This window comes from Salarias fasciatus, chromosome 11, assembly GCF_902148845.1.
Source record: "Salarias fasciatus chromosome 11, fSalaFa1.1, whole genome shotgun sequence".
Taxonomy (NCBI): Eukaryota; Metazoa; Chordata; class Actinopteri; order Blenniiformes; family Blenniidae; genus Salarias; species Salarias fasciatus.
The window spans coordinates 32,181,479-32,204,074 of NC_043755.1; the positions used below are offsets into that span (position 1 = coordinate 32,181,479).

General features: G+C 44.0%; 2 protein-coding genes across 3 annotated transcripts in view; both read right to left on the minus strand.

Moving 5' to 3' along the window:
• scap (SREBF chaperone) overlaps positions 1 to 12,787 on the minus strand; it is a 33,808-nt gene extending 21,021 nt beyond the window's left edge. Inside the window, exons 1-4 of one of the 2 annotated variants that reach the window (XM_030102480.1) lie at positions 12,600 to 12,787; positions 3,814 to 4,014; positions 548 to 668; positions 162 to 319 (exon numbers count right to left, since the gene is read on the minus strand). In XM_030102480.1, coding sequence (XP_029958340.1) covers positions 162 to 319; positions 548 to 668; positions 3,814 to 3,935 — 401 coding nt within the window. In that variant the 5' untranslated portion in view covers positions 3,936 to 4,014; positions 12,600 to 12,787. Of the gene's footprint in view, positions 1 to 161; positions 320 to 547; positions 669 to 3,813; positions 4,015 to 10,917; positions 10,997 to 12,599 lie in introns of those variants that run through there. The other variant, XM_030102479.1, reaches the window with a different exon arrangement.
• Positions 12,788 to 13,701: 914 nt separating this feature from the next.
• On the minus strand, positions 13,702 to 17,452 carry elp6 (elongator acetyltransferase complex subunit 6). The gene is made up of 7 exons (XM_030102717.1): positions 17,209 to 17,452; positions 17,063 to 17,141; positions 16,916 to 16,986; positions 15,732 to 15,856; positions 14,409 to 14,616; positions 14,174 to 14,335; positions 13,702 to 14,017 (listed from the first exon to the last, which is right to left on the minus strand). The coding sequence occupies exons 1-7, from the start codon at positions 17,260 to 17,262 to the stop codon at positions 13,892 to 13,894; spliced, it is 825 nt and encodes a 274-aa protein (XP_029958577.1). The 5' UTR covers positions 17,263 to 17,452; the 3' UTR covers positions 13,702 to 13,891.
• Between the last annotated feature and the right edge of the window lie 5,144 nt (positions 17,453 to 22,596).

Below are 22,596 nucleotides of genomic sequence, written 5' to 3' on the forward strand. Positions count from 1 at the left end.
AAGGATTATCTCATCTAAAACTGCTCCCATCTTATGATCCAGCGCGCGTCTTAGATTATTTTAGTTCTTCCAAAGGGTACTGAGCTATCTGAACATTATATATCAGCTGCACTGTTGATGTTAGCGTTGCACTGTGGTCGGGGGAGTGTGGCTGTCTTTACTTGTCAGAGTGGACGTGGTTGCGTATCTCCTCCAGCAGGGTGAAGACTCGGCCCAGCGGCGACCGGAACACGTCCACCGGCACCAGGCTGCTGTCCCACGGAGACACCGCGGCCTTCACCAGCACCTGCTGGATGTAGGCGACCGGAGGACCGCGGTACTGCGGCACAGCCGACACAGGAACACTTCAGGGACTGATAAACTCAAGAAGATCACTGAAGCATCTAAACCGAAACGACTTCCTGCTCTGTCTTCACCTTCTGAGCCTCCTCAGTTTTTGTTGAGTGAATTCAATGATTAAACTACTGTCTTCACTGAAAACGGTAGCTCTGGATGTGAAGGGATCAGTGCACATCAAACATTATATAATACGATATCTGTCTCCTACCCAGTCGGGCCGCTCCCCGAGGTCTCCCTGAGGCTCATGGGAAGGGACGCTGTAGTCCCGCACCCCTGTGGTGAACTCCACAGGACCCGTCCCAGGCAGGGGGAGCCTCAGCAACGGATAACTGGGGCACACAAGAGGAGGGGGGGTTATCAACATATACCACTCACTACACACTGATGATTATAGAGACAGAAACTCTACATGAATCCAGGTTGAAACATTGTTTTAAATGACAGCATTCCTCAGAAAACCCCTGTGGTTTGTGTTGCATCTCTTCTGAGGAGGTGAAACCAGCTCCGCAGGCTTTTTCTATGTATTTATTTTAACCAGATTAAACCCTTCGTACTGCCTGGAGAGACCCGCGCCCTGTTTCTCCTGGAAATGGGAGGATTCAGGTGGAACAGGCTCCTTTCTGAAAGCACCGGAGCGCTCGTGAGTGAGTAGGTTTGCTTTAGAGTGGTTGAGCAACCCCCAGAAATAACAGAGCGAGCTTTGAGGGCAGGAAGGAGACATGGACAGGATGCAGCACACACACATTTACTCAGCGTGTTGACCTGACGATCGGTACACTTTCCCTTTGCTTACTCATCACAAACTAACTTCACAACACAGACAAAAACAAACTCAGCTCCACAGGAGACTTTAAAAACTAAAGCGTTGCTCAATGAAAGGTGACTAACAGATTTGATTCAATTAAATTTTATTTCTCGGTCAAAGACAACGCCGCGTCATCTCAAGGCACTTGTAAGCGGCAAAGCTCAGACTTTATTTTAAGTAACAAAAAAATGCTAAATTGCATCTGCAATAAGAGAAGATGGCGTTAACCCAGTGGACAATACGACTGTTTGTGGCACTACTAGACATCATGCAAAGCCTTGAACCTCGGTGCAGGTGTGACTGGAGCAGCACGATGAGGCATAAAGAGTTCACGGCAGGAACTCCCGGTGTGATCAACCTTCACACCACACGGCCATAAAAACATCAGGAGGACATTTAGAGATTCTGTGTTGGAAATAAGCATGGCTCTTCTCCCTTTCTGCTCTGTCCCCCTCCCTCCCTCCCTCCCTCCAGGCCTCCTCCACTCTCCCAGGTCACTGTATCCCCACAAAGGCCTCTTTTGTTCGGCAGCGGCCCCCTCCTGACAGGCAGATGGAGGGACAGACATCCTATTCTCACATGGCCACTTTCTCACAGCCCTTTGCTCCGGTTCTGCCTTTAACATCCCCGCCGTCAGGCTCTTTTCTCTGGCTCTCCCCGGGGCGGCAGTGCCGCCTCCATTTCCCCCCCCCCTGCTGGAAGGTGAAACAGGGACAGCACGCAGCAGGTGCATGCGAGTGTTGTGCATTGTTGGGATTGTTTTACGATGCGTTTACAGATGAAGCTCGGCCAACTCCCTGACCTCTGTCCTCCCTTCTGACCAGCGGTTTAGTACCAGCAGATAAGTGCATGTGTTAAGTGAATGTCAGCAGGGGGGCTGTGTGGTGTGTGTGTGTGTGTGTGTGCAGATGGCCGGTTCAACCGGTTGCTCGTCTCCTCGGTGCACTTTTGCCACAGTTCATTCGGTTTGCTGCCGGGGAGCCTGCTCACGTTCTAAAAAGCGAGCGCCGCTCAAATTGAGGAACTGTGAACCGGTGTGAAGCCCTGAAAGAGTAACACTTGAGTAAAACTCTGATAAAGAGTAATAAATCAGTTCTAACTGGCTCCTTCAACACTTTCACTCAGCTCCTCGACAGTTTATGACATCTAGGAAACACAAACTGCCACGCGGCTGCTGAGATGTTTCAGCACAGCTGGAAATAAAATGATCACACTGAACTTACTCACTGGGAATTTGGCAACTATAAAACCACAAAAAAACCTATCAACTCACTTTTAAGAGCCCAAGAGTTGAGGCAAACTCAACTGATCTGCTGTGGGACACGATGGTTCCAGCAGATTGTAAAGATCAAGTTTTGCAAGAACGAGCAGAACTAGTTTGTTCGATGTTTTTTCAGCCAGCCTGGAGGTGGACATGTGTCAGGATTATCCAGAAAGACACACCCAAAGGCAAGGTAAAGAAAAAATGATTAGCAGGGTCAAAACGTTGCATGGGCTTGCTGGGCTTTTAAACTTGTATGCAAATTAGACGACATTTAGAGCCAATCTCTGAATGAATTCTGTGTCTGAAATGATGTTGAAAGGCTGCTGAATTTACTGCCTTCACAGTGGAAAACACCCGTAAGACCCGTGAGACTTGGAAAGCTTGAAGAAAGAAACTGTTGGACTAATGCTGCTCTCATGACCTGCACTCAATCACTTCTCTGTCAACTGAACAAAAACCGTTATCAAGACTGGTTTTCCAGTCACCGTCAATTCAGCTTTAACTTCTACCAACCCTGCAAGCAGGCGTCGTTTCCAAAATGTTGCCGTGTCAACGGGAAACTCTTCTGAAACGAAAATGCAAAACGGCGAGTTTTCAATTGAAACACCGTCGTGGAAATGGGGCCAAAGTTAAGAGGAAGCACATCCTGTCAAGTCACTGCTATTAATAATCTTCTTTAGCCTCTCTGATCAGACTGAAACCACAACATCTCTGGGTAAATTATGTCAAAACGACTTTTATTTTGGAATTTAATAATTTAACTAATCACTATACAGGAAGAAGTTTCTGCCACAGTGGACTGTGTGATCAGCATGTTTGATTTTCATCCCCTTCTTGAATCACCACCAGGCAGCTGTTCTCCGCTGCCACAAACCAAATTAGAAGTTTGTTGCCTTTTCCACATCCACGTGCATTCCCTCAGGTTTTGGCTGCTAAAGCTGTCGGAGCACAGCGTCTCCTCCCGTTTGATTTTCACCAGAAATGTGTAAACGTGCCGATTCAAACATCATCCTGACTCCAGCTCAAACTTTCAGCATGTGCACCAAGTGTTTCCTGAATTCCCTGAGCCCTAGTTTTCCAGGTTAACATCTTCTGTCTGATAGAACGTTTAACACGGTCGTAGCTGTAAAAGTACCTGATGAGCAGGTCTGACTTTACTGGTGCTTTGACACTCAAAAATGTCAGTCACAGTCTGAAAAATGCTATTAAGTAAGAAAACAACCTGTGAAACTGCATTTTCTAAAGTGGTGTCAAACATAAGGTGCGTGGCCCAAAACTGTCCCACAAAAGGCTCCAAGTCAGCCAGACAATGCATTGAATTGCACATTTTTTCTTCCCTGTATTAATATTTCTCAAAGCGTACCTGAAACAGTGAACAAAGAGGCTGAAGTGCAGGGAGACCTACCAGCAGGTGAGGATGCTGGCGGAGGTGAAGAGGATGATGGGTACTGGGTAGGACGCGCACAGCAGCCCGTGGCGGTAGAACGCCGCCGAGATCTTCTCTCTCAGCTGCTCGCGCAGCGTCATCTTGGCGAGAGAGGTCAACTCCCGGCCATTGGGACGCACAGGGCGGCCGAGGACGGGGCGTCGCGGGGCATCCAGGGACCTGGGAGACGAGGAGGAGACGCCACGCATCAAACAAAATTCACTGCTTTAAACACGAAGGGGAGTCAGGAGCTGAGCTGATCATTTGGACGATGAGTCCCTGACTGTACTTGAAAAGTTAAAAGACAAACACAGTAAAAACAGCAGTCAAAGACACAAATGTTTGCTTTAAAACCTGCAGAGTTTCTTGTAAATGCATTCTGGCGACGCTGCCACATTAACGTGTTCCTGACAGCAGGTTCAACAACACAGTGTTGTTTTCCATTAATCGGCGTAACGCAGAATTCAAACATTACGTGATCTCGTACGTCACCTACGAACGCCCCGAGAGCTTTAGAAGATAAACTGAGTAAACCTGAAACTGAGCCGCCGCTCTGCTCGCGGCTACGTTCAGGGAAAAAGTCCATGCTGGGAGCAAACAGACAGTGTGGACATTGGTCCAGCCTGTTGGCGTCCCTGGGAATTTACTAACCATTGTTTTGATGCCACGGCGTCGCAGTGATCGTCACTCTTGTTGTACTTTTACGGTTAAGAGATGCTGTGGCTGGCTGTGGAAGTGCTGCGCAGTGGGACAGCAGCTGTGACATTTGTGACAGCTTCAGAAGATATTAAGATATCCTTAAACGCATCTCACCGTACAACATAACAGATACAATTCTAAATCATTGTGTCAATTTATTGGGTGTATATGGACAATCTGTTGTAATTGAGAACAGCTCTGTAATAAAGCTGCCTTTACAGCGGCCTGAGATCGTCACACCTGTAGTTTCAGCTGGAGGTTGTAGAGGCGCCGAGCTGACACACTGTTCTCCTCAACGTCACTCGATACTCTGAACTGAACTTTTATTATGTACTTATGAAAGAGCTGTTATCAATCCAGGTCATATCGCTGGGTGTAAACCTTCAGATTGGGCTGCAGGATGTGAGGTAATTTTTTTCCCACAATCCAAAAACACACACGGATGGACGAGCGGATGGATGGATGGATGGATTGCACACTGGTATTGTGGTAATGATGAATGTGCAATATATTGTGCAGTCCTAATTTCAAGCCCCGTTTACACGACAGCTTTCAAGTGAAAAAGCCTCATTTTTGCATTTTCGTTTCAGACGTCTTGAAGCTGGTAAATAGTCTATTTATACAGAGCGATCAGAAAACAAACAGGTTTTTTTGTTTTTAGCTATTTTTATTCAAAATTCTTCTACTGCTGCTGCTTGTTGATTTCCTCAAACAAGCAACCACACACACAGACCTCGGCTATGTCCATGAAGCATAATTACCTACATACTCTTAGTGGTGGCTCTCACACACACACACACACACACACGGTGCTGACTAACTGCACGGTGTGTTTTCCTCTCCGGACCAACGCACTGTGGTCACATGCCAGACGGGACCGAGACACACGGCTCATTCAGCAGCCAAAGAGGTGTGGACACATTCACTCCAGACCAAAACATCCAGCGGAGGAGTGAGGCTGAGAGAAGCCGGTCACACCTGAGGAGAAACAACCTCTTTTCCTACAGCGCGGTGTGTGAGAGCCTCCGGTTGGGTAACAGAGGACTCCATCTGACAGCGGAGGTGGAAAGAGGAATGAAACTGTGCTGAGCCGAAACTACCGTTACAGTGGATGAAATGGACTCAACCACTCCAGCGAAAGTGCAGCTTCTTAATGAAATTATTTGAGTCACATCACAGCTGTAATAATTTTACGCCTCATTGAACCTCCTCTTGCCAACAACAAACAAACAAACAAACAATAAAGAAAAACCCCACACAGATCAACTGACAGAGCGTTGGCCAAACTCAATCTGATATCATTTACCCAGAGACACTCAGTTCCCAGTCGGGAAGAAAACATCCATCTCTACAATAATCTTGTAAGACATGACTCCATAAACGTCTGGATGATACGATCAGTCTGAATTACATAAAAACTAAGGATAGACCGATACATCGGCTGGCTGATATAATCGGCCGATATTTGAGTTTTTTACTCGTATCAGTATCGGCCGCTATGCGCGTGGATTCGTGGATTTATTTTTCCCTGGCATGATTTACGGACAGGCATCCACGGGCAGATCCGTGTTGCCGGAAGACCCTGCAGCGCACATGCAGGGTTAAAAGCACCAAACACTTTTTGTTCATTTTAAAGTATGTTGAGTAAAGTTGAACAGAGCTGTTATTTTTTTACTGTTCAATAAATATTTCTTATTTTAAGCTTGAGACCTGTAACATTTGTTATCATTGTGTCATTTTTTGATGTAAATTGAGGGAGCAATAGCAGTATCGGCCCCAAATATTGGCTCAAGAAAATCGGCAGTCCATATTCAGCAATTGACTAAGGGTGATGGGGAAGAAAAAAAATAAAATAAAAAAAATCGGCAACGGTCCTAAAAAATCCATATCGGTCTATCCCTAATAAAAACTAAAAGCTGGTGAAATACACAAGATCCACCATTTTCTAGGTCAGTACTTAAAACAATGCAACGGGCTGAACTGACCGTTTCAAGCATTTTCCTTTATTGAACTCATCTCTCGTCGTCGCTCCATGAGGTTGATTTCTGTGCATCCATCTCTGATCGTGATCGTTCTTTTGGTGATTGCATTTTAAAAATGGCGGCGCTGACACTGACCTAACTCAACTCAACTCGTCTAGTGAAGCCGCCCCCCTCGAGCCAATCAGTGGTCGGCTGTCTGTCAACGTCACATTCCCGGCTTGACTCAACTCGTTTGGAACCACAGCAGAGCAGTTACCAGAGAAAACAAGACAAAGGAAACGCCAAAGAACCGAGTCAGTGCTCGTAGGAAAGGGGCTTCATTAACAATGGGAGTCCACGGATATTCGTATGGACAGACGGCTCAACTCCAAAACTACTAAATCCTTGGAGAATATGAACCAAGAATTCATTCGACTCTGAAAGCCGCCATTGTTATTGTCCATCTACTTGTGCAGAAGAACTATTTACTAAAATCATGGTGCGCAGTAGCAGCGTTTCCCACAAGCCCAAGCGTCTGGAAAAACTTCCACCTTCCACTTCCACCGCCTTCTCAAGTTGTCGTATAAATGGACACAAAACAAACAGAAAGGTTTGCATTTTCACTTAGAATTAGGAACTTATTTGATTGCCGTTACTGTTTATTCTTGCAAAGTATAAATATACAAACTTGGGGGGGGAAAAAAAAATAAAAAAATCTCAAAATGCAAAATAACCGAATACAGTAATGTATTCGAAAACACACCTATCCATTAGTGGATAGCATATAAGCTAAACAACAGTTAGCCTGAAGACATTTTCTCAGAAAAGTAAAGAATCGGGAGACATCGCCCCTGGCCGTTTACACTCCTGCAGCTGTGTTTCCTCCTCCAGCTGAACGCCGTGGAACTTTTCCCTCATTAGCAAAGCCAACGAACCGCCTGCTGCCGCATCTTTAGCCGACTTTAATCATCCTGCACCAGCAGCTTCACCACACAAACCGCTTTATAACTGCAGCTTTTGTAACAATAGCAATGGAAGGACTCGGTATTGTGCTTTCTGCCCTTTCTCGATACGTTCAGTGAATAAATAAAACCAGGCTAGCAGTGCAAAGCTGCATTCAAGCGAAATTTACCATCGTTTACCCAGAGACGCTGCAATCCCGCCCAGTCAGAGAGGATTACCACAGCAACTTCACAAGATCTGCTTCTATTTAACTTTCTTAAAAGGTTAAGTCGTCGAGGATTTAAAGGCATGTGCCGAGAGTGAAAACCAAATATGAAATAATGAAGGCCAGGAGTGAACAGACATTTCTCTTTAGTCAAATAAATTAAATCTGAATTAATCACTAGAAACGGCATCTTTCTTAACACAAGATTCACAGCAGTCCTGTCCGTTGTTTTTGTTTTATTTTTTGGGTTTTTTTTTTTAGCAATATAGATACTGCGATGATGATTAAATTATCAACATACTGCTAAAAACTGAAGAAAGAATTTGAACAGAATGCTTTCAGGGACAATGTTTGAAATACCGGTGTTTGACTTTGGACTCTTTCCTGAATGACTTTTAGCCTTAATTACAAGCATCCTTTCACAAAGAAAATTTGTTAGAAATTCAAAATAAAAAAAATAAAAAAAATCAATAAATATTGTTGAAAATGAAGAGTTATTGGCCAGAATGACTAAACAACAAGATCTAATCTTCACAATCAATCTATACACAGCGATGTTAAAAACGTTGAAAATTATTAACTCTGAACATTCGATGTGCAACAATCTCATTTAAAATAGAAACACGACAGATTAATTGATCGGAACAAATTCCTATCATTGGGATAATTATTAATCGGGAAAATTGGCAGTATCTTCATGTGTGAGTTCAAACTATTTCCCTCACCTGTTTAGGTACAATCCTGTGGGAGAAGGTGTTGTTTGGGTGTAACAATATTTTCATCGTTATTTTAATCTAAAGCGGTCCAAAAAAGTAGTTTACATATTAAACCACAATGCCAGTTGGCCTTTTGCTAAAGAATAATTCATGACTTTAAAAGAATTTGTTATTCCCCACTTGAAAAATTCAAAAACACATCACTTGTAAGTGCAATAAAAATATTTCCCTACAAAATGTTCTATAAACTGATTCCAGTTTGTTCTGGTGACAGTTTTAAAGCTGTAAGTATATTTAGATGATTATCGTGATAATATTGCTAATCGTGGCATTATTTATGTCCATGTCTAACAGCGATTTTGATGAGTCAAGATTAATATCAAGTGCTTCGATCTACATTTTATGCTTTGAGGTGTATTTTCTCCAAAAAACACTGAAATTTATCTTTCACAGAGTCTCAACTTTGTTCTTTTTATTGATTTGATAGAAAACACGTCTGCTTCTGCTTTGTTCTCACTATGAAAGAATCAGGGCTATTAATGTTTTTGTTTTTTTATTCACACAATTTCTAAGAATTAATCCTTAAAAATTGCGCTTCTTTCACATTTAACATTCTGTCATTTCAAATTTTGTACAACACGAACAAACGCTGCATGAAAACTCTTTCTAGATGACTTTATCAAACGCAGCGCAGCTCCACTCAGAATGACAGAAAGCTATAAAATTGCCGGCTACAAGCCAAAGACGGCCTGTGAGCTCAGGACGCGGCAGAACGCTGAAACTTCAACTCTTTCTTCCTCTCACTTAAACTTCCCATGTGGAAAGTGCGGTTGGCTCCTCGGCCCAATCTCAGCCCTGCTCCGTGTTTATTCAGCCCCTGAAGGTTCAGAGCAGATTATCAGGGTTTCAAACGGCTCCGCTCTACTTCAATATTTAACTGGTCTCTCATGCACACACGCCGCAGCTCCACGCTCCAGAAGCTCCTCTATCTACGCCTCCGAACGCCGGCCACACGCCCGTGTTCCTGCCCGTACCTGCTGACGGCAGAGCGGTTTATCTCTCTCGCTCGAGCCTGCTTCAGAGCGGCGGCGCAGGGCTTTTTCAGTCTAATCTGCGCCTTGTGGGTAACGTAGCGCTCCCTCCTCGGCTGGGGCTGCGTGTGCGACGGCTCGGCTCGTCCCCCCGGGAGCGGCGGAAACATTCCCGGAGGAGATATTCTCGCCTCGGGAGTCTCTTGATCTGCTGGTATAAATACTCGGGAAGGTAAACACAGCGGCGTCCGACGGCCGGCTTGCACAATGGGACACGGCGAGGTTAAAAGAGGGTTTTGAAGTCAGGTCCTTCTTCCTGGAGGAGAGAGACCCCGTGGTCAGGTCCCGGACCTGATCGCCAGGGGAAACCCTCAGTGGACGCCTCCATGTCTGCGTTGTGCGTCCAGTCCGCCGGCTGCCCGCCTGCAGAGGTTACGAGGGTGTAGCTGCAAGGCCTGATTTGGCAAAGGCTCAGCAGCATCTCCGTCAGGGAACTAATCCCGGATTGAGCTGATCGGAAACTCAACGAGCAGGGCTCAGGGCCTGTGGCCGCTCCCCCAACACACACAGACACACACACATTTAACAAGCATGTTGACTTCCAAAACTTCACAATCAACCGGTGAGTTTGTGTCAAACCAGGAATCCCTCTTCTGTACTGGAAACAAAACACTCCCACAACAGACGCTTCATTACAGCTGGGAAACAGATATGAAGCAATAAAATAAAAGCTGCGCAATTTATCATTATTGCAACATCAACATTGCACAATAAATGATGGTTATCAAAATTCAGTCGTGCAGCACAAAGAAAGTGACAGAACTGTAGCTCGATAAAGTGGGACTCAATTCAAAACTAGCTGAAAAACTGAGGAAGAGCTCCAATGTTAACAAGAACCAACCTCAAAACAGAAAGAAGTTAAGCTATTCGGTTATCACAATACTAAAAAACACTTCATCACAAGTTAACCTGTCTAGAAGCTACTTTTCTGCTGAGCCAAGATCAGATTATCGGCAATTAAATACTCATCTGGTTGAAAGACACTTCACAAAACTGTCCGAGCGTTCGCCATCAGGATTAAAATGTCACAAAATGTCCTTACTGAAGGAATTTCAGCTTATTTTAAAAGAGCAAAACTTTAAATTACAGCTGCATGATAATGTTATTTCAGCATCATGAGATACTGGTACAACCAACATGATTTACAGATAAAAACAAACATGAACTTTGAAGTTCCAAATTCAAAACTTGTGATTTTCAATCATATTTAAAGTCTGAATTTGCAGAGCATGAATGCACAGCCCATGCAAACGTGAAAACCATAAGTATGAAAAAAACTAGCATATTTTCAGCTAATAGTTGTATCAAGGGAGAAAAAGAAATCAGCTTGTAGATTCTTGCCATGATCCCATGAGCAAAACTGTGCAGCAACTTTCCAGATAAGCTTCACAAACACTGCTGAACCAAGTCACTGCACTTGGAATTTGTAGATTTTTGCACAAGCTTACCTCTTTTCCACACTTAATAAAACTCCCAACTTGAAGGCATCGGCAGGGTTTAGAAATTCCTGTCGCATAATGAGCCGATCTGCGTATCATGTGGTAAATTCAGACGCCTTGGTGAGCTTTAGGCTGACTCCAGTCTTCAGAGCATAGCTGCATTACACTTTAGTGATAAATCCCATTAAAGCACGAGCCTCCTTTCAGTGAAGATCATTAGACTAAATGCAGATAGAAGCTCGGCGTGGATGTGCAGTGGCTTTCACAACCACAGCTGATGACAAAACAGAGAAACGTCCTGTCAATCAGTAACAGAACCTTAATAATAGACTGAAACACGGATCTGCTCCCTGCAACCGATTTTCTGTCATCCTGACTGACGAGAGGTCACACAAAAGTATGTATGTCATACAAGAGTTTGACTTTGGCTACTGATTAACAGACATGCTGATAGCATACATTTATATTTGAATTAAACATCTATTTCTGCACTTTCGACTGTTTACTCTCGCGAGCTGATTCAAACCGAGTGGAATGGTGACACACGGATCAGCAGACTGTGGACACATGCAGGGAGGATGCATCTGACGCAACCCTGTGGCAACATCACCTGCCAGGAAGAAGAAAGCACAGAGGCCGTGGCTGGGATGATCAGCCAATCTGCACAGTGTGCTACAGCAGGTTGAACCATGAAAACCAAGAATTAATGTACAAATACCCTGGCAAACCAGAAGAGTTTAAGAAATCCATTACTTTCACACAGAAGGCTAAAGCCGATTGTAGTATATTTGACAAGCTACTTCCACAGCTAATAAAACCCAGCATCCACATGAAGAAAACCCCGTCTTCGCTGTATGTGAACTGTATCGAAGGCCAACATCCGCATGAAGTAACAGAACAGCTTCACTGGCTCTGAACTGTCAACACCTAGCTTTCATTAGAACAACCTCATGTCAACATGCGACACTAACCCACGTTAATGCCGCCACTTCAGCGGGTCTAACCACGAAACCCGTATTTAATACCCGAAAGCAACTAACACAAAAAAAGATTAGAGCAAATCACATTTTAGAAGCTGTCCAAACAACCAATATTAAATATTTTAATTGCTAGCATGCTAACTTCAACTGGAAGGTATCAGCATGTTTCTTTAGAAAAGCTACAATGTAAAAGCACCATAATCATTATCACAATAACTCACACACAAGAAAGAACACGTTTAAGCCTATATTAAAGTGTTTAAACTTTCTTGTGAATGTAGAAAATAACTTAAATCGCCACTAGCCTACATGTTAATTCTGCTACCAAACTGCTAGCCTCACGAGTCCTCTGAATGGACGAAGGAGGCATCAATATTGACTTTATTAGAAGTTCTCGGAATTAGAAAAATATATGCACAGGTTGAAGACTCTAAAAACGAGTAAATTTAGTAATCAAAATACCTTCATATTTAAGACAACGCTGGGTAATTAAGTTAGCATGAGTGCTATTAGCACGGCGGTACGCGGCTCAATGTGGTTGAAGGAGGGCTGAGGATTTAAGCACGAGGTGTTATCAATGAAAACTGATAAGCGAGCTCCTGTAGGTAAAACAGAGGACTTACACATATTAAAAAAACAGTCCTGATTTCCAACAGCTGAAAATCGCAGAGCCGCTAACTGCTAGCGGAGCAACACTCTTCGCACACTCACCTGGACAAACTTCAGATTTCCCTTCAAACGCTGCTGCTGCTGCTGCTGCTGCTGCGCTCCTTCAGAATGAAGCGATGAAAATCTGAGGTTAGATTCCCTTTAATTCCGCGTGAATCTGCCAAAGTGGCGCTACCGTGAGACTCCCGTCTGAAGCAGGCATGTGGAGGAGCGGCGTCTTAACGCGACCGGTTGTCAAATCCGAGAGACACCTCTCAACTCTGACCTCTCACCCCGCAGGCGTCAGCGACACCTACCGGACACTCAGCGCACTCACAGCTCCGCTTATATGGGCGGACGGCGGGCGAACAGCGACACCCAGCGGACGCACCGCGTCATCACACCAGGGCGCAACATTACAGCGTTTTGTCCGGGACTTTTAGGTGATTACTGATCAATAATAATGGAAAAAAAACAATAGATCCTTATTTGGCACATATTGCGATCGGGTATTGGTGAATTACCCCGATCACGGATCCACTGGTAGCGCAGTGCAATCGGAGGATAGCGCGAATCCCCAAAAGCATTTTACAATTACATTAATAAAACTTGACTTTTGTCTGCCTGATTAAAACACAAAAACATCTCAAGTGTTACTGTTACTTTACATTTTTCCATTTCAAGGGTGTATTCATACATTTAAACTATTAATAGTGAATTTCATTTACTTTTATTTGAAAAAGTTTGATGGTTTTCATTAGTTCTGCTGTTTTGATACCTTTTAACTGGCACTTTAATATTTATAGCCATTGTTGATACTTTGTTATATTTTTTTACTACTGTTATTTCATTGGGACTTTTCCATTATTACTGATACTTTTAGACTATGTGTGGTACTTTTTGTTGGGACATTTCCCAATCTTACTATTTCATTTTTCCTTTTCAATCATTAATGATACTTACATGGTCAATGTCAGATATTTGTTTTTTTTTTTCATTATTCCAATAATTTTTCTGATTTTACTGAAAACATTTCAAATTATCTGTATGAGATCATTTGATAAGATTTATCACAGATTTTTTTCTTGACAGTTAATATTCAAATGACGCTGAATGTGTGTGGGAACCTTTTCTTTTTAAGACTGGCAGAAATAATGACAATGCACACGATTATTAAGCTTTAATAATCAGAATTGTTAAACACATAAACATCCAGAGGTCTGAGAGACTCTATGAAACGATTCCAAGTGGAAGCAGTCATCCATTCATGGAAGGAAATGAAAAATGATGTTGACCTTCCAGGCAGCTGTGATCAGCCAGTTCATCGTAAACAGGACGGGAACAGAAGTGAAGAGCTAGAGAACCGCGCTGGACGTCCCGCGAGCGAAGAAGGAAGCTCCTTTGTCGTGGACTTTGTACTGAAAGAGTTTGGTTTGCGTGTGCTGCCCGTCGGCTCGTCTCCTCCTCCAGCAGACCTCCACCTGCCGGACGGAAATACACCTGGATTCCCAACCTTTCTCTCGACGGTTATAAACCTCGGCAACGAGTTTAAGAGGGATCAAGTTACATCAGTAACTGCTGAAAGCCAAAGATTCCTTTAGATAAAGTTCATGGTGTTTTACTTGAAGTCCTCTCACCTGTCCGTGGATGTCTCTGCAGTAACCGGTCGGCAGACCCTGGACGTGAAGCGCGAGGCTGCACTGGTGCGTCAGACCTCTCAGGAGCCACGCTGAGCCTTCATCGTCTCCCTCGTCTTCCTCCTCGTCTCCACCGCAGCGAACCAGCATCACCACGTTCCCCTGCGGGCAGCGGTCCACACCGGTCGGCTCACGGTAGCGTCAGCAGGACGGAGGAAGTGTGCTGTGCTCAAACCTGCAGCTGAGAGCAGACGGCGGCTCTGCAGTAGTGGCTGAAGTCCAGCACGGCTCCAGCAGCGACCCCCAAACTCAACAGGACGCTGAGGTCGTCCACCAGCAGCACGGGGGGTCCCCACTCCTCCGGCCCCTCCGGCGCCCTGCCGGCGCCGCTCACACTGGACACGACGAACTCATAGAGGCTCCGAAGGCCGACGGCAGGATCCCTGAGAGGTGAGGACGAGGGCGGACGAGAGACAGGGAGGCACCATGATGTCTCAACTCAACTTTAAATACAATAAAGAGGACAGATTCAGCTCCTGCACAGCTTATTTCTCACCACAGACGTTTTCAGAGGCGCTTCCCTGTGACCTGCTTCAGTGATAAAAGAGAAAGTCGGACCTCTTCTCTCTGTGCCTCATTTGCATAAAGTTAGATGGATTTAAATTTATGGAGACGAGATGAAGGAAGCTCCGGGGCAACGCAACACAGCTCGAAACACACACCACACTCAGCAGGCACCACGGACGACGTCATGTGAATCTGATGCACAAACGCGTCCATCAAGTCCAGAGTAAATTATCACTATAATATTTTATTTTAAAGATACGGGCATGCTGGGTATCAGTACATTTCCAGTGCATCTTGTGGGAATTAATTTTATTTCTAATATTCCTATTCTAATGCTTGCTTGCTTACATATGATATTCGAGGGGAAAAGTACAATAATATGAATGCATATAACCTTGCTTGTACATCTGCTTGTGTAGATTTTGACAAACTGTAATCATAACCCTGAGAAAAGCACACAAAGTCCCGGGAAGTGTTCTCGTCTGAGCTCCTCGCAGATAACACCTGGGGGAGTGAAGGCTGGAATGCCGGAGCCTGCTGGGGCAGGACAAGCAGAGATGAGAAGCTGGGACTGACTGACCCACGAGGCTTTGAGTGAGGATGGCATGACTGGGCGGACTATGGAAAACTACAGAGAGCCACAGCTTGAGAACCCCGCCTGCGAGCGAGGGATCATAAATACACACGCGCACACACACACACACACACACACACACACAGATTAGACATCGCCTTTTGCCTGTTGGACGCTACATTCGGTTAGACCAGAGACTCAAGGAGCAGAATTCTGTGTCAAGGAAACAACATCTTACTGTAATAAATTCACAAAGTGAAAGCCAGAGGTTGTAATGACATTATTGATTTTGGGATCCAAAAAGGCTCTGTGGGATCGAGCGGCACCATGGAGACGGACTGAAGATCTTCACCTCGACAATCTCTACATCAGACTGTTAAAAAAACAACAGTTTGCTTCGAAGAAGAGTTGATGTACCTGAGGAAGTCCATGGCCTGACTCTCCGTGTTTCCCTCTTGTGGAATGAGAATCGACAGCGACTCCTTTAGTCCTTCAAAAAATACCAGCTGGCCTTTTTCTTTGGCCTGTGTTAAGCTCACACCCTGTAAACACAACACAGAATGTTAGAACCAGACGGTAAGAAGTGGCTAATAGCCTTCACACGGTGGACATAAACTCCACTGTAAAGAAGAATAATACTGTCCGACTTCATCCAACTGAAGGTTGACTCTCATGGGTAGTTTAGAGTCAGTTATTAACCTTTTGATGACAGTATGAATGTTTTTGGAGGACAAGCAGAACACTGAGGAGAACCTGAACAAAGCGTCAACTCTACTCCACTCAGTCTGATTCAATGCTGTTGGGGTTTCTCTGTTAAAGTGCTTAGAAATGGCTCCTTTGTTTGGTTCTGTGTAAATAAAGTTGATCTGACTTGAATACGCAGTCAGACTCAGGAGATCCTTTGCCCCCTTAGTCATCGGACAACGTTACAACTGCTGACATTTTTGTGTGCAACATTTACCTGCCTGTATTGTCTCTATTATTTTCACTGAATTTTAAATAGTTGTTCATTAATTTATTTTTAGTATTGTCACAATCGTAACAGAAAATGTCTATTATTGGTATTATAATGCTACTACTTTGTGATCTACTGGAAATCTTGGATTTCGCCTTTTGGAGATGAATAAAGTATATTTCTATGTGGAGTTTGCATGTTCTCCATGTGTGTGCATCCTGTGATGGACTGGAGACCTGTCCTGGATGGATGGATGGATGGATGGATGGATGGATGGATGGATGGATGGATGGATACGCATTATGTACAGGATTTCTTTTAGTACTTTAAATAAGCATAGTAACTGATAATCTGTAGTGTAAATAATTAACAAAAGTAAGTACATTCCAGGTAACTCTGTGGCTGTGAAGATTCTGAGCCTGGCTGTGCTGCCAAAATATTACATTCATAGTATTATAGGCTTATGACAGCAATCTAAATTATATAATGTCTATTTTGTGTCACTCAGTGACTCACGCCCGTGCTCTCTCTCTCTCTCTCTCTCTCTCTCTCTCTCTCTCTCTCTCTCTCTCTCTCTCTCTCTCTCTCTCTCTCTCTCTCTCTCTCACACACACACACACACACACACACACACACACAAACTCACCAGTCTCTGGCTGACTGCACTGTAGTGACTGAAGGACTGCACCAGACCCAGGAAACAGACTTTACATCGAGCTAAAAACACAAAGCCAGGAGCTGTGAGACAGAACCCTCATGATATCACAGTTCACTGCTGAGTTTCACAGCTCACCTCTCAGGTAGAAAGAGAGGAAGTGATGGATGAGGAAAGAAGCATCACTCTGCCTGTCCGACAGCAGGATAAACTCTCCCTGTGGGTCAGGAGAAATGTCAGCTCCAGGTTTTAAGTCGCCTAAATGAAGTAACGTGAACACTCACCTGTGTGAAGCTGTCAGGAGTGGAGTTTAATATACTGTTCAGCTCTGTAAACATGGCGAATCTGAGTAAATACTACCAAATAACAACTTGAACGCGTTGTGAATTGACGATTCAACGTTATAAGGCAGGGTTTTTTTTTAGCCGAAGAGAGTTATGATAAATTAAACTAGGTGTAAAGCTAAAAATGATCAGTGTCTTTAAAATTCTTGCGGCTGTGAGCTGCTAACCAGCATGTACCAAAAGGTGAACGTGAACGCAGGAAGACGTCTCACTTCGGCTCTTTCTCTGTCTACTGTTCGCCCGTTAAGGTTTACACCATATATGCTGTAACAGAGTGATTCAGCTAGTGAAACGTTACTTTTATAGACGATCTTTGCAGAGCACACGGCTACTTCTTCTACGTTTTCTGTTTATTTTTACCTGCAGCGCCACCTGCGGTGGAGAGAAGTAATAGCAGATAACAGTTTCAAAATGCAGGTGAAGAGAAGAGAAGAGAAGAGAAGAGAAGATCAAATTGCACAGTTTTACATTTTCATTCATCATTTCTTTGCTTGTTTGTTCTTTATTGCAAAAGATTTTATTATTGTCCATTGTTTCAATAAAATCACGTTCCATGTAACTGTCCTGCTCCACTCTTATTTTCTTTTTGATTAAGTCATCCTTCTCGTCAGCACGATATGCCAACATTTTGCTCCTGCTGCTTTCAGTTTTAACAAACAGTAAAACTCAGTGATTCTGTGACATAAATTAATTAAATGCTGACTCACCTATTTGTAAGGCATTAAAAAACTATCCTCATTTAAATCAAAAGGGTTTCGTGGCCCCCTTCTAATCTACACATAAATAAATGCACATTCATAATTCATAACTTTTGTTATTGTAATAGTATTCATTTGTTATTTTAGTTCGTCATTGTGGGAACATCAGTTTAATCACTCTTAATGACACAGATCCTGATTCACCTTCTATCTTTCAACAAAAAAACAGAGTTATTAATAATAATTTGTTTTCATCCAAAAAAGGTAAATGACATAGAAGTACTTTTTGTATTTTGTATTACTTGTCCCTGTGACAGTTTTCAATTACGAATATGTATTTAATGGCAAAAACAAAGAGTCGCTGAGGAATTATATATGACTGAATCAAAATCAACTACTAAAGATTTTCTAAAATGTGTCATAAAATGATGAATATTCACAGTAATTTTATTAGTTTTGAATTCATGACCTGCACAGTGATCCAGTGGTTACAAATCTGAAGAAAATGACCTTTGGCACTCTACTCTGTGGAGTTTACTTATTCTCAGTATTGATTTTACTTCCAGTACTACGGTTTCCTGCCACAGTCCTAAATCTGTAAGTTTGATGTTATTTCGCAATTCCTAAAATTGCCCCTCAGTGTAAATGTGTTTGTGTGTGTTTGCTTGGAGTCCTGTCCAGACATTACCAACATCAGTGACCTGTGACCTTCGCTAAAATCAAGAGCTGCAGATGATGATGGATATACATGATGGGATTCATAACCGCAAATGTTGAGAGTATCATCAGCACAATTGTGTTGTCATGTATAAAGCGTGTGTTGAATTTAGAGCATTAGCAAAAGCAGTGTGGCACATATAAGTCATCCATCTTACACTCATGGTTGAATCTGAACAGTTGAGTAAAACACACAGGAGTAAAATGGGAGATGGAGTGAGGGACTGATCTGAGTGTCCAGCAGGTGGCAGTGTGTCCCTCTCCACATTTTACACTGCAAAGGTCTTTATTATTTGATAAAGACTCGAAACAGCAGCTGTAAACTCTCAGATGAAGCACTGTGGTGCACCAGGTCAATATTAAGACTTGAATTAGATGATAGGATCATTATTTAGTTCTAATTCCAATTTCACGCTCTATCATTCAAAATGAGGAGTTGCATAACAAAACGTTATGCTGCTCACAAAAATTATACAAATACTACCGTAAAACATGAACCAAATAACTCAAAATCTGAACAATTACAGAAATGTTAGACAACTGTGATGACGCTGAAGACCACAAAAATGTGTTTTTCTTTAACCAAGTGCTAAGTTCCTCATGCTCATGGCAGTAAATGAAGCTTATTCACTCAGAATGAAGGAGTTTCATCATTTAATTGTTGATATTATTTTAGAGATGACTGCAACTGATTTGACAGACAGGTCAGAGGGTCAGTGAGCAGGTTGAAGAAGCAGTATGAGGTGATCCACATCTTCATCACAGCTCAGTTTTTGATGAGAAACAGCTTCACTCATGGAACAACCTGAACTGGACACACTCTGAGAATCAGTCCCAAATAATTCACCTTGTTTGAAATGGTTCAAACCCTTAAAAATCGTGTCTGAGGTATTCAAGAGAGCAGGAGCGATGCTGTTTGGAGATTCTTTAATATTAATGAGAACGACAAAAGTCAGACAGACAGACAGACAGTTTGGACACCAGCAGATTTACCCCGGTGTGATCAATACTGGAGTCGGTATCGGCATGTAGCTGAAGGTTCGAACTGGTAGTTTTGAAGGCAGCACTGGTTCATCCCCACGTCTTGATGTGAAGTGTTTTGTTTCACATTTCCCAGAAAGCAGCAGCAGCGACGAGGTTCATCTCACAGTCAAACATCCTCCAAGAGAAAAGCATCGCTCGACAGACTGAAGAATAATTCATCATCATATGAACTGTCGTGAATACAAAGGAGGGTGAATCAGTCATTCTATTGTTGAATCCATTTTCTGTTTATTTTGCTGAAACAAATGAATCATTTCACCATTAAAAACTAATTTGTGTTGCATTTAATATCGCTTCTTCTCTTGAAATATATAATTTCTTGTCTTTTTCTCTAAATCATTTTGCAGTCAGAACAAAGTTAAAAATCTTATTTATTGTTGGAAGAGTTTTCAATCCAACACAAATAAATTTGAAAAATCTATTAAATTTGTAATCAAGCCTCCAGATTAGATTTGAATCATGAAGGTAGTAAAACACACTGGATCAGCCACCTGATAAACACTGGACCGGCATAATAAAAACCTCATGATTGTATTTCTGCATGAGAAAATATTCTTTTTTTGGGTCTTTTTTGACACACAATATAAAGAAATGGCAATAATTAAAATTAAGACATGGACACTGTTCTACTTTTACGTTTTACTTTCCATTTAGTTCCCAACAGTGATTAACAGTCATTCAAACTTCTGGGAGTTTGAGTCAGATGCCGGGAAAACGCCGTATTTCCCTTTATGGAAGTGTAATCTACCATTTACTTCACGTCAGCCGTGTTTATTCCTGCAAAAGCAGCAACAAAAGGAACAAAAAAAATCCACTAGAAATGAAAGCTTCTCCTCGATGAGTCCAACACGCGTCCATGGAGACGGTCAGCAGTGTTTCAACGTCCACGGCGAGCGGGTGGCGACGGGGCCACATGCCCAGCACGGCGGCGAGGGCGGGTACAGGTCATCCTTCCACCGCAGGACCCCGGCCCTTGGCCCTGCTGGGGCCGGGGCCGGGGCCGCTGGCAGTCCTGGCGCCGGCGGTCCTGGCGCCGGCGGTCCTGGCGCCGGCGGTCCTGGCGCCGGCGGTCCTGGTGATGGGCCCGTTGAGGACCCTGGGTTTGGTTCTGGGAACCTTGTAGAGGTAAACGTCGTAGTGGGCCACTGACCCTCCGGAGGGCTTCAGCTTGGGCTTCCTGTTCAGGTGGAGCTCCAGGTCGATGGTCACCTTGCAGAGCGGGAGCAGACGGGCCAACGAGAAGCAACAATGCAGTGTGAGAATACAGAAAATCAGGTTCTGATCTTACTGGTCACAAGTTTAATCAGTTTAGTGCTTTAGTTTACTGAGAATTTTGCATTTAAATGCATGTAGGGATTAGTTCAGGGGCCACATTCAGCCCATTTTCATCAAGAGCAGAGGTCACTCCTACAGAGGAATGATGGCTAATGCGTCTTAATCCTATAAAACTGAAGGTCGTCCTGCAGGTTGATCTGTACTCTACTGCTCTGTGTTTGACCAAAGGTTAAAGGGATGAACATGGAAGACATCGTCCTCCTCCTCATCCTCCTCCTCCTCCTCATCCTCCTCCTCCTCATCCTCCCTCCTCCTCCTCATCCTCCTCCTCCTCCTCCTCCTCCTCCTCCTCATCCTCCTCCTCCTCCTCCTGATCTTCCTCCTCCTCCTCCTCCTCATCCTCCTCCTCCTCCTCATCCTCCTCCTCCTCCTCCTCATCCTCCTCATCCTCCTCCTCCTCCTCCTCCTGATCTTCCTCCTCCTCCTCCTCCTCATCCTCCTCCTCCTCCTCATCTTCCTCCTCCTCCTCCTCTGGTCTCTGCTCTGGGACCAGTTGGGTCACATCGAGCTCTAGTGAAGCTTCCTCCATCCGGCTGCCAAACCGGCCACCGGCTCGCACACGGAGCCGGGGAGGACTCTGGGAGGATGGAGAGTCACGCCGCTGTCGACAAGAACGTATCGCCGGATTTCCATGAGAAAAGGAGCCGGAGGGTCCTGCTCTGATCAGCAGCATTCCTCAGAGCCTCATTAGTAAACTAGACGGTGCCAGGCCGATTCATTTAGACTTTGGGGGGTGGGGGGAGTTTGGAGTAAGAAACACTCCCTTACCAACCCCCCCACCCTTCACTTGGTTTCAATCCCAGCTTTGTGAAGCTGGCTGTGTGTTCATGCAAGCAGATTGAAATGGAGAGCCGGGTGCAGCTCTCTGCTCGCTCCTTCCATCTGCAGCTCACTCTAACTTTGTACATTTTGTGCTCATTACCTATTTTTCACATCTGCATGTGGAATATACATACATACATACATGCATGCATGCATGCATGCATGACCGTGTGTGTGTGTGCCTGTGTGAGTGTGTGTGTGTGTTTGAGCGTGCATGACTGTCCAATCACAGCAGCCACTTCAGGATCCCAACACCATCATTCCACCACATCGGCAGCCAATCAGGAAGGGCTGAACAATCCCAACTCCCTCTGAACGACACACACACACACACACACACACACACACACACACACACACACACACACACACACACACACACACACACACACACACACACACACGAAGAAAAAAAAATCTTCACACATCTTCTCTATGTTCTGTTTCATTCTCTCCCGGCTCCCCCTCACTTGTTACCCTCCTCACATACGACACACCCTGTGAGCATTTCTTCATTTTCAGCTCCAGCAGAAGAGAAAGAGTGTGAAAGAGTGTGTAAGGGTGTGTAAGAGTGTGCTACATCTCACATGAAATGGTATAAAAAAAAAGGGAGAGAAAGTGATTCAGGTCATTCGCCACCCACAGCAGTCTACTGGAGCATTCCAGCTTTATGTAACACCTCCTTCTTCTGGATTATCTTTTCACTACATTT